This window comes from Phocoena phocoena, chromosome 2 (genome assembly GCF_963924675.1).
Source record: "Phocoena phocoena chromosome 2, mPhoPho1.1, whole genome shotgun sequence".
In the NCBI taxonomy this organism is placed as follows: Eukaryota; Metazoa; Chordata; class Mammalia; order Artiodactyla; family Phocoenidae; genus Phocoena; species Phocoena phocoena.
The window spans coordinates 37195039-37207591 of record NC_089220.1 but is presented as its reverse complement, the minus strand read 5'-3'; the positions used below and the strand labels follow the sequence as shown (position 1 = coordinate 37207591).

Sequence of the window (12553 nt, the reverse complement as noted above, 5' to 3'; positions counted from 1 at the left end):
AAGTATTCCTGTTCTAATTACCACAGTATGAAATAAGTGTAATGCAATAAGTGTGACTTGATGCTAGAGCTTCTTCCAGAAATAGGACCCTCTGGAAGTCTTGTCAGGTGGAAATTATATAGCAGACCCTTTGCCACTTATGTTATTCTTCAATTGAAAATTGAATGCTGAATTATCATGATATCCTGAAATATCCATGGTATCAGCACCAGTCTGAATAGAACTTGCCATGGTAAATTTTTGCTTATTATTGTTTATTTACTCTGTCAGAAGAGAGAATAGGAAGCTTCTGGAGTAAATTCTTGAAAGTTAACCCATTAAACTTGGTAAAATCTCCCTATTTTTGAGGTCCCTTGTCTAATCTAATAATCCTGCAACATCTAGCTCTGTCCCAAGACTGACTCATAGCTTTCATTTCATTCCACAAATATTTTTGAGCACCTACTTTGTGCTAACTTTTGTGCTGGGACAGTAAGAAAATAACAGGGGGCACTTCCCTGGTGGCACAGTGGTTACGTATCCACCTGCCAATGTAGTGGACACGGGTTCAATCCCTGGTCTGGAAGATCCCACATGCCGTGGAGCAACTAAGCCCGTGTGCCACAGCTACTGAGCCTGTGCTCTAGAGCCCGTGCGCTGTAACTGCTGAGCCCCACATGCTGCAGCTAATGAAGCCTTTGCACTCTGGGCCCCGTGTGCCACGACTACTGAGCCCATGTGCTGAAACTACTGAAGCCCACACACCTAGATCCTGTGCTCTGCAACAAGAGAAGCCACTGAAAAGAGAAGCCCGTGCACTGCAACGAAGAGTAGCCCTCACTCACTGCAACTAGAGAAAGCCCGCACGCAACAATGAAGACCCAATGCAGCCAAAAAAAACAAAAAGAAAGAAAGAAAATAACAGGGAATAAGTAGGTATAGTCCTGACTTTATGACACTTATGGCTGATAAATACATTCTTTCAGGCCTGGGATTTTAAATTAGTGCATATTTTCTGTAGCTACTTAAAAACTTGTATGTTCAGGGGCTTCCCTGGTGGCACAGTGGTTGGGAATCCGCCTGCCGATGCAGGGTACACGGGTTCGTACCCCGGTCCGAGAAGATCCCACATGCCGCGGAGCGGCTGGGCCTGTGAGCCATGGCCACTGAGCCTGCGCGTCCGGAGCCTGTGCTCCGCAATGGGAGAGGCCACAACAGTGAGAGGCCCGTGTAACGCAAAAAAAAAAAAAAAAAAGTTACATGTTTATTATCTCCATAATTACTTTAAAAATAACTTTAAAAATTATATGGGAAACAAATGCTTATTTTAGGAAAACTAGAAAATAACATAACTAATTTATATAAAATTTCAAACATACAAAATGAGACTATATCATTCCTGGATACCTGTATTTGTAGTGATAGTAGAATAATATATGTGAGGATGATGAAAACTAAATTTAGGATTTTGGTTTTCTTCCTTTGGGAAAGGAAGGAAATGGAATTGAAGGGGGAAAGACAGAAGGCTCAAAGTGTATTTGTGTTTTATTTCTTTAAAAAATTATGAACCAAATGTAAAATGTTAAAATTTGATAATTCATAGGCATTTTTAATATTTTCCCATACTTTTTAGGACATTTGAAATATAATTTGAAATTTCAATATAGACAACAAAAAGAAAATAAAGTCATCTGTAATTCTGTCACTCACAGATAACCACTTCAATTAATTTGGTGTACAGTCTTCATGACATATACAGTGGGAATTAATATATATATTCATGCATGTATGTCTTAAACAAAATGGGGTCATGCTATCCATTACTGTTTTCAAGCAATTCTAATTAAAATCTTTCTGAATTTATATGTATTTTAATGCAAGTATGATGTTCTATTGTAAAGCACTGTTGTTTCATTAAGGGACAGTCAGAATGCTCACAGTTTTTTATGACTAAGCAATTCCAAAAAGACTACCCTTAACATAAAACTTTTGCATATAATCTTAATTATACCCATGGGCCAAATTCCTAGAAACGGCATTCTTGGGCCATAAGATTTGCAAAATTGTAGCTTTTTAAAGCTTTTTAAAGTGGTTAAGAATCAGCTTGCCAGTGCAGGGGACACGGATTCGAGCCCTGGTCCTGGAGGATCCCACATGCCGTGGAGCAACTAAGCCCATTCGCCACAACTACTGAGCCTGCGCTCTAGAGCCCGCGAGCCACAACTACTGAACCCGCATGTGACAACTACTGAAGCCCACGTGCCTAGAGCCCGTGCTCCACAACAAGAGAAGCCACTGCAATGAGAAGCCTGCGCGCCTAAATGAAGAGTAACCCCCGCTCGCCGCAGCTAGAGAAAGCCCGCAGGCAGCAACGAAGACCCAACACAGCCAAAAATAAATAAATTAAAAAAAAAAAAAGAATCAATTTAAAGTTTTGTTTTAATATTGTAAATAAACTTTTGTCAAAAGTATACAACACACGGAGAAAACTGCACAAATCTTAGATGTAGAGCTTGATGAATTTTTGGAAATTAAACACATCCACGTAACCACCATTTAACTGAAGATAAGATGATAGAATATTGCCAGCATCCCAGAGCCCCCAGGTCTTTCTCCCAGTCACTGCCCTCCTTCCCTAAAGATGACCGCTACTTTGATCTTTATCATTGGTTAGTTTAGCATTTTAAACTCCATATAAACAGAATTATAACAGAATTATTTTGCATATACTATATAATAGTCTTTTCTACCTGACTTATTTCACTTAACATCATGTCTGTGAGATTCATCCTCTTGAGGCAGGTATCAGTGGGTCTTTCTTTTCCATTGCTGTATATGAATATACCATTGCATGAATATACCAGAACTTATTTACCATTCTACTGTTGACGGACATTTCTTTTGCTGCCAATTTTAAGCTATTATGAATAAAGCTGCTAAAAACATTCTTGTATATGCCCTTTGGTGGTACAAGCCCTTATTTCTGTTGCATATTTATCTAGGACTGGAACTGCTGGTCTGCAGGGCATGTGATCTTCACCTTTAGTAGATACTGCCAAACAGTTTTTCAAACTTGTTGTGACTTACACTGTTACCAGAGTGTAAGAGTTGCTTGCTCCAATCCTTGCTAATACTTGGCATTAGAAACTTTTATTTTAGCTATGCTGTTGTGTATAATGATTTATAGAAGTTTTAAAATGTATTCTGGATACAAGTCCTTTGTTGGGTATTTATAAATTGCAAATATCTTCTCTGACTCTGTGGCTTGCTTTCTCAAATCTTTAATGAACAGACATTCATAATTTTAATGTAGTTCACATTTATCAGCTTCTTTTTTTTTTGGTGGCTAGTACTTTTTATGTCCTTTAAAGAATTCTTTCCCTTTGCCAGTACCATGGAGATATCTTATGTTATTTTCTAGAATAGTTCTGTCCAATAGGACTTTCTGCAATGATGGAAATGTTCTGTACCTGCACTGGACAGAACAGTAGCCACTAGCCACTTGTGGCTGTTGAACACTTGGCATGTGACTAGTATGACTGAGGAACTAAATTTTAAAGTTTATTTAATTTAAATTTAGATAGCCACATGTGGCTAGTGGCTATCATATTGGACAGCACATTCCTAAAAGCTTAATCATTTCACAGTTTACTTTTAGCTCTACAGTCTTTCAAGAATGAATTGATTTGTTTGAGTATGTTATGTTAAGGCAATTAAGATTTTTTTTTCCATATGGCTATCCAGTTGATCCAACAGTAATTATTGAAGAGACCATCATTTTCCTACTGCACTGTAGTATCACCTTTATAAATCAAGTAGTCATATAGGTATGGCTCCATTTTCAGATTGTCTATTCTGTCCCATTATTTATCCTTGTACCAATACTATACTACATTAATTTCTGTAGCTGTACAGTCAGTCTTGATATCTGATATTGTGGTTTTCCAACTCGTTCTTCAAGATTATCTTGGCTTCTTTGCTCTTTGTATTTCCGTATATATTTTTTTCTGAGATGTGATTGACATATACCATTGTGTAAGCTTAAGGTAGATAACATGTTGATTTGATAGTCATACAAATTTTATAAGTAACTTGTTAATTTACACACACGTAACCTGCTGGAATTTTAATGAGGATTGATTGAATGTATAGAATCATTTGGAAAAAGCTGATATCTTTTAAATAATGCATCTTTTAACCCATGAATATAACATTTTCATTTTTGTTCTGTTCAAAATATTTTCAAATTTTCATTATGATTTCTCATTTGACCCATGGGCTCTATCACAATCTATGGCTTAATTTCCAAATATTTGGAGGTTTGTTATATCTTCACTAGTACTGATTTCTAACTTAATTTCAGTGTGGTTGGAAAATATAATCTGAATTATTTCAGTCCTTCAAAATTGCTGTGGCTTGCTTTGTGGCTCAGCATGGTCAATTTTGGTAAATATTCTATATGCACTGGGAAAGAATGTTGATTCTGCCATTTTAGGTGCAATGGGGTATGCCAACCAGATCAAATTTGTTCATTGTATTGGTCACACCTACTATTGGTTATCTGGTGAGTCTGTCAATCATTGAAAGAAGTGTACACTTTCAATAATACTTCTATTATGTTTCTGGATTTTTCTTTTTGTTTTGTTTTTTTGTTTTGTTTTGTTTTGTTTGCGGTCCGCGGGCCTCTCACTGTTGTGGCCTCTCCCGTTGTGGAGCACAGGCTCCGGACGCGCTGACTCAGAGGCCATGGCTTACGGGCCTAGCTGCTCTGCCGCATGTGGGAGCTTCCCGGACTGGGGCACGAACCCGTGTCCCCTGCATCTCAACCACTGCGCCACCAGGGAAGCCCTGGATTTATCTTTTAACGTTTTCTGTAGGTATTATCATATTGCCCTCCAAAAAAATCTAAACCAATTTACGTGTTCCCAGTTTCTGGTATTCACACCATCACTGACTGTTACCTTTAAAAATTTTTTGCCTGTGTTATGTATGAAAAAACTGTTCTCTTGCTGTATATATTTAGATTTCTGAAATGACTAATGAAGTTATTTTTCATATACTTAAGGGCGGTTTTTTTCTTGCTTGGGATTTACCTCTTCGTGTTTGACTATTTTTTTCCTGTATGTATATTTGTTTCTTAATGGTTTATAATCAAGGATGCATTTTAATTGACCCAGTCTCTCCAGAGAAATTCTCGACTAGCAGTTCAGTTTGGCTCAGTTCAGTTTTTTTTTTTTTTTTTTTTGCGGTACGCGGACCTCTCACCGCCGCGGCCCCTCCCGCCGCGGAGCACAGGCTCCGGATGCGCAGGCTCAGCGGCCATGGCTCACGGGCCCAGACGCTCCGTGGCATGCGGGATCCTCCCGGACTGGGGCACGAACCCGCGTCCCCCGCATCGGCAGGCAGACTCCCAACCACTGCGCCACCGGGGAAGCCCCTCAGTTCAGTTTTGATGGACAGAGGTGGAGCACCAGTGAAGTGCTCTATAAGCATGTTGCGGGGGGGGGGGGGGGGGGCAAATAGATGCCTGCCCTTGATGTGGAGCGCCATATGCTTGGGTGAGAGCAAGTCCCAAAAGCCAATGTGTAGCCCCAGATGGCAAATGCCATTATTCAAAGGTTTGCCCAGTACTCATTTCACCATGAGTAAACTGTCACTGTTATATGATAATTTTTAGGTCTTGTTCTGGCTGAAGGTTTTGCCTCAATGCTGCTAACCTATGATTCCATACACGTTAACAATTATTATGTCTTCCTTAGATTGAGGAGCTTGCCCGGACTCTTTCTTGCAATTACAATCAGCCTTCCCTGGACAGTGTGAGTGTGGTCGACTCATCTCCTACCTCAAGTCCTCCAGCTAAGAAATGCTCCAAAGTCCAAGAAAGATGGCAGATGTCTGCAAAGAAGGCTCTTCTCCAGTGGGCTCAGGAGCAATGTGCCATGTAAGTAGTTTGCTCCACCAGAGGAGACACACAGGGCAGCTGTACCCACCAACGCAACCTTACCGACTTCCAGGTCTGAAAATCAGGCCAAATAGGAGTAACACCCACCTGAACACTTCCCTGTCATAAAAAGAAAAGGCTCACTCTCCCCCTTCCTCTCACACTGAATCTTCCACATGTGGACCTCTGTGAGCTCAGCCACACTTGGTTTTGAAGACCAGAAGGTGGTATCATCTGGGTAACTTCCCTCACTCCCACTCCCATGTATAGTGGTCTATTGCTGTGTGCAAATAAAGTAGTCTTTAAATATCTTTTTCTTTAGGCACAATTCCCCTATGCATCTGGAAGGTGGATTTAGATTCAAAAAGTTTTGCCATACTAGAAGCTCTTTAAAAGTCGGGGCTCTATCTTAGTTGACTGTGTATTCCCTTAATTTTAGCCTAATATGTGTTCTTGGTAGGTGCTCCATAAATGTGTTGAGTGGATGAATGAAAAATGAGTGAATGAGTAGCCAACTCATAAAATTATCCCTTGGAACTCTATAGGGCTGCATGAAAGACCATGGTCCCCATTGTTTAGAAACTCGTAGCTCAATTAGGAAACAAAGAAACAAGAGAGTAGGTGTTTTAAAAAAAGGAGATGATAAAGGGAAGTTAATGCTTATAATTTCTTTTTTTTAATTTCTTTTTTATTATTAATTGTTATTGGAGTATGGTTGCTTTACAATGTTGTGTTAGCCTCCAATGCACAGCAAAATGAATCAGCCATACACATGTAGTTATGCCCTCCCTTTTGGACTTCCCTTCCATTTAGGTTTCCACAGTGCACTTGGTAGAGTTCCCTGTGCTATACAGTATGTTCCCATCAGTTGTCTGTTTTATACATAGTGTCAATAATGTATATGTGTCAATCCCAGTCTCCCAATTCCTCCCACTATAATTTCTTTTTTACATAGGAAAATGTTTTCTGCTCTTGGGATACGTTTACTTTTTCAATTTAGCCAACTGCTTGGATGGAGTTTAGGAAAATAAGGAATTAGGATGCAGGAGATCCACCACAAAAAGACCTATAGAGTTCAAAAGGCGTTCTTTGTCACATCATAGCATTGTCCAGATAAACAGAGGCATAAAAATGTTGCTAAGCCCTCTCAAATGTTGGGCTTCTGAGTAACTGCTTCCTAATGAAAGGCTAACATGTTAATTTCTGCCTTACCTTTCTGTAGTTGTCATTCATCCTCTGTATTCTGTGAGGGGACACAAATATACATGCATATCTTACAGGTTTTAAGTATATTAAATGAACTTTTTCTTGAATTTCCTGGAGATGATTTTACTTCAGTTTCCTAAATTTTTAAAATCCAAAATATAGCATGTGTGAAAATCATTATTACACCATATTCAGATTTGTTTCACTTATGCTTAAATATGCTTCAAACCCTTTCAAAGTCCATATATTTTACCAAGGTTTACCTTTTCCCCATGTCCATCCTTACTTTTCAACTATAGAGCTTATGCTAAACGTATTAAGATGTAGTAGGTAATTCTTAAGTATTTCATCAGGAGTTTATTGTAGTTTTGGCTGTCATTGGTGGTATTACTGGGTGACTTTTGTTTGAATACTCTGTGATTCTCTAGGGCTCAGATGTAAGGCTATATTGTAAGAAATATGTGGTATTTTTTTTATTTCTGAAGGAGATGAATTGGGCCCCAATTTGTGATGTCTGCGTGAGTCTAGACCCTACCAGTCACTCTGGAGCCAGCCCCGCCCTCTCCAAGGCCCGGCAGTAGCAGTAGCAGTAGCACGTTCTGTGTGGCACTTGTTTTGGCCCCTCAGGGCAGAGCTGAGTTCCCAGCCTGGTGCTGTATGGAGCGCGGTGTCTGCTGGTCGGCCCTGAGCCGGCTCTGGCCCCCTTAGCGCTCTGGCGGGTCCGGCCCCGCTTTTAGCCCCACTGCCCCCCCCCCATAGCCATCAATTTAGTTGAGTACTTACACGCGCACGCTGAAGCTGGAATACCAGGTTTTGAGTTCTGGCTCCCAGCACTTTCTAACTGGTAGGCTTAGACACTTAATCTCGTTGTGTTCAAGTTTCCTTAATCATAAAACGTGGACAATACTTAACACTTACTTCATAGGGTTATTATGTGCTTTACAAGAATTGTGTTTTTTTTAAAAAAAACATTTGCAACAGTTTCTGGACACAACGGGCACCATATAAGTGTTTGTTAAACGACACGAAAGTCACTGCTTACTATGTAATTTGTCATAATCATAGTTTAGACTTTTTTCCTAAGGGATCCAGGAAAGCCCAGGTCATCTGAAGCAGATTATTTCTTGAGTAGCTTTTATCATGTATACTTTTGATATATACTTAAATTAGTCCATTGAATTTCCTTGTGTTTTTATGGGATATGAAAGGAAACTGTGGTTGTTCCCGAATATTTCCCACACTTTGTAGGCTACTGTATGCTTTTACAAAATATTCAGTGATCTCTTGTTGAACACAAATTGAGTGGTTTGAGATATATATGTTAAGCACCTTTTTATGTCAGGCACTGTTTGCAGGGTGGGTGAGTAACATGATGGGCAAGAAAGAAAGGGCCCCTGTTCTCAAGGGGCTTGCACCCTAGTGGGAGAGGCACATGAATAAATTTGATAATTATAGTTGGCTGTAAAGTTAGGAAGGACTTATGATATGGTTGAGAATGTCAAGGATAGGAAGAGGGTGCCCTTGGTAGGTGGTCATGGAGTGCCTTTCTTTTTTAAAAAAATTTTTATTGAAATATAGTTGATTTACAATGTTGTGTTAGTTTCAGATGTACAGCAAAGTAATTCAGTTATACATATATATATATAAATATGTATATTCTTTTTTTACATTCTCTTCCATTATAGGTTATTACAAGATATTGAGTATATGGTTCCCTGTGCTATACAGTAGGTACTTGTTGGTTATCTATTTTACATATAGTAGTGTGTACGCCTTTCTGAGGAGGAGACCTTTGAGCTGAGACCTGAAGGAGAAGGCTTTAGGTGTATGAATCTCTGGGAGAAAGAGTGTCCAGGCAGAAGGATTAAAAAGGCTGTGGAGAAGCAGAAATGAAGCCAATGTTACTGCATGTTGGAAGGTGGAGATATTGAATAATATTCTCTGAACTGAGAAGGAACTTTAAGGCTGAAGAATGAAACAGGCACTCCATAAAGTGCAGTTATGAAATTTATTGTGGGTAACTTACAGGCAGGATCAGGCAGACAAGGATCCAGAGGCATTCAGAGCTGTGCTCCCTGCCCTCAAAAGGGGTACAGGGAGATATAAAGGGGCCAAAGCTAAAACAGAATCTGACTGTGAAGGGAGAAGTATGTCTGCACCAACAGGAACCAGGGGTTTTTCCTCTCCCTGGGGTCTCATGACCATTAACCATCTGTGTCAGCAAAAGGCATTCTTGCAGTTTTCATATCAGATGAAGGCAGGGGTAAAAGTTGATGGGGAACTTATCTGGCTTAGGCACATTCCTCGTGAGCAGGCTAAAGCTCGGTCATGCAGAGAGAACAGGCGGGTAGGACTGCGGGCCTAAGATGGAGCTGACAAAATGGAGTCAGTGTGGTCTAGCCACATACTGCAACATTGTAAGAGAGGGGAGATGCAAAGGTGGGAGAGGTAAGCCGGAAGCAAAGCTTGTCTGGCCTTGTGGGCCAGAGTGTGAGATGTTATTCTAAATATAATGACAAGCAATGATGGGTTTTCTTTAAATAACTTTTTTATTATGATAAAATATACATAGAACAAAATTTACCACTTTAACAGTTTTTAAGAGTACAGTTCAGTGACATTAAGTACCTTCACAGTTGTGTAACCATCACTGCTATCTGTCTGCAGAGCTTTTTTCATCTTGCAAAACTGAAACTATCTGTTTAACACCTCCCCTCCCTATTCCTCCTTCCCCTCAACCTTCCCCTGGCCACCAGAGGTCTACCTTCTTTATCAGTGAATTTCACTCTGTTTGGTACCTTAAGAGAGTGTAATCATATAACATTTGTCCATTTGTGATTGGCTTATTTCATTCAGCATAATATCTTTAAGTTTCATCCATGTTGTAGCATATCTCAGAATTTCCTTACTTTTTAGGGCTGAATGATATTTTATTGTATGAATGCACCACATTTTGTTTATGCATTCATTCCTGATGACCGGTTCTAAGCAGAGGAGTGACAAGGTCTATCTATCCAATGAGCTATTGGCCACTGACTTGGCACAATGTATCATTTAATTGTTTCCAGTGAGAAATAAAATTAGTCCCTCTAGTGAAAGGAATTTAGCAGTTTGTAGCGGCCCAGCTTAGTCTTGAGCCAACGGATTGCTGAATGAAGAACATTAAACTCGAGTGAGAATTGTCACGTGAAGGGCTCGTAAGACAGATTTCAGGTGCATTTCCAGAGTGTGATTCAGTGGACCTGGGGTTGGGCCTGAGAATTTGCCTTTCGGGCACCTACAGCCACGTGACGCTGCTGCTGCCGGGGCCATGCTTTGAGAAGCAGTGCCCCGGAGCGTCGTGAGCCTCGTCACACTTGGCATTTTACTTTAATTTGACCCCATGGTTCAAATAAAATATTTTCCTAGAAGGATTAATTCGATTTATGTGATTGGCAGAAATTAGTTTTAATTCCTGATGAATAGAGTGGAGGTGCTCTGATATAGTCTTTTAGGTAGTGTTTATCGTGTTTTTATTCTTTTGTCATAGGTTTGAATCTGTCAGTGTGACAGATTTTAAGGCAAGCTGGAGAAATGGGATGGCTTTTTTGGCTGTCATTCATGGCTTGCGACCAGACCTGATCGACATGAAGAGTGTGAAGCATAGATCCAACAGAGACAATCTGAAAGAGGCCTTCAGAATTGCAGAAAGAGAATTAAAAATCCCCAAAATGCTGGAACCAGAAGGTAAAGAACCTTCTTTCTTTGTAAAGCAATGTCCAGTGTGAAGTGGATTTGAAAACAGTACCCACATATGAGCAAACATAACAGCATTATATTTTCGTCCTGAAGGGTTTAACTTTAAACCCTTTATTAAGTTTCATGAAATTAAGCATTCCTGCCAGTTAGTTAACCTCAGTAATTGCGGGGAGGATGTCACAGCTGCAACCAAACGATGCTGTTTTGGGGAATAATTTTGAGTCTTTGTCTTAATTTTCTTTTATTGTGTTCTATATTTCGTTCTCCTTGATTCTATTATTCTTTTCTAAAATATCTCAAGTAAGATATTTCTTTGAGTGGGTTATCTATGTCCCCTTTCCTATTCCCTCCCCCTAGTTAAAGCTGAGCCTCTGTGAGGACAGAAACTGCTTTTTCTGTTTCTGTCTCTATGGCTGGCTCAGCTTTACCATTGATTGTGCTAAATCAGTTTTGTTGGATTGTTAGGGACTTCCCTGGTGGTCCGGTGGTTAAGACTGTGCGCTTCCAATGGGTGCAGGTTTGATCCCTTGTTGGGGAACTAAGATCCCACGTGCTGCACGCTGCATGCCGCACGAAGCGGCCAAAATAATAATAATTTTGTTGGATTGTTAACAACATTAGCGAAATCCTAAATACTGGCTATATTCAAAGAGATAATTATCAGGTTATACTTTAACTTCATAAAATTAAGATTTAAATAATTCAATTCTTCTGGAAAAGAACTTTACTTTGGATTGTGTTGTTTCATAATTTACCCAAAGCTTGTTAAAAAAAACCCAAAAACCCAGTAAGGTCATAAAAAAGGCAGGTAGGATTAGTGAAAGTTATAATGAACTAACAGGTCAAGAGATACAAATTCTAGTCTCAGCTCTACAACAGGGGTGTGTAGGTCAATGTTTAATGTTAGGCTCTCTGAAACAGTGTGTGTGTGTACATATACATGTCTATTATAAATTTTACAAACATAAATGATGTGTAGCACACAGTTTACAAATAATAATAAGATATATGATACACTTTATTATAACTTCCATATAGCCCCCAAATGCTTTCGTTGATGATTGCCAAACTCTTGTATCGATCTGTAGCCAACTTAAGGTTGCAGTTGCTGAACCAGTGCAGTTCTGACATGCGTGTTAGTGGATAACTTCCTTTGCATTAATGAATAAGTGTAACAGCAAAGAGGTATGTCAGAGCTGCACTTGTTCTTCTGTGACGTGAATGACTTCTTTGCTGGGAGAATACTGGAAGAATTCGATTTTTGTTCCACTCACAATTTGACAGCTATAGACAGGACGCACTTTTAAGATTAACCTGCATTGTCAACAATATCTCCATCCTTTTCTTGGCACTCAACAAAACAGCAAGTCAAGCCCTCATCTGCTGATTTTCTGTGGTATAAATCTTGCCACCAGTGTCAAGTCACTGAATACATTGGGAAAAGATGCACAGAAGCACACCATTATATATTATTTCTATCATACAGATACAATAGACATAACCTTAGAGGTGTGGATAGTAGTAAAATGCAGTGAAATACTTGGGAAGTGATGAGTTTTAAGTATTTATTACCTTTGTTTTAATATAATTTATGTAATTGTGCATTTATAGAATTTAAATTTTTTTTTTTTTTTTTTTTTTTTTTGCGGTACGCGGGCCTCTCACTGTTGTGGCCTCGCCCGTTGTGGA

The 12553-nt window shown here is 39.5% G+C and overlaps 1 protein-coding gene across 2 annotated transcripts in view; it reads left to right on the top strand.

Moving 5' to 3' along the window:
- The window catches only part of SYNE2 (spectrin repeat containing nuclear envelope protein 2), a 281501-nt gene that overhangs the window by 27364 nt on the left and 241584 nt on the right, over positions 1 to 12553 (top strand). For both annotated transcript variants that reach the window (XM_065871886.1, XM_065871885.1), the window contains exons 6-7: positions 5739 to 5920; positions 10656 to 10852. In XM_065871886.1, coding sequence (XP_065727958.1) covers positions 5739 to 5920; positions 10656 to 10852 — 379 coding nt within the window. The remainder of the gene's footprint in view (positions 1 to 5738; positions 5921 to 10655; positions 10853 to 12553) is intronic.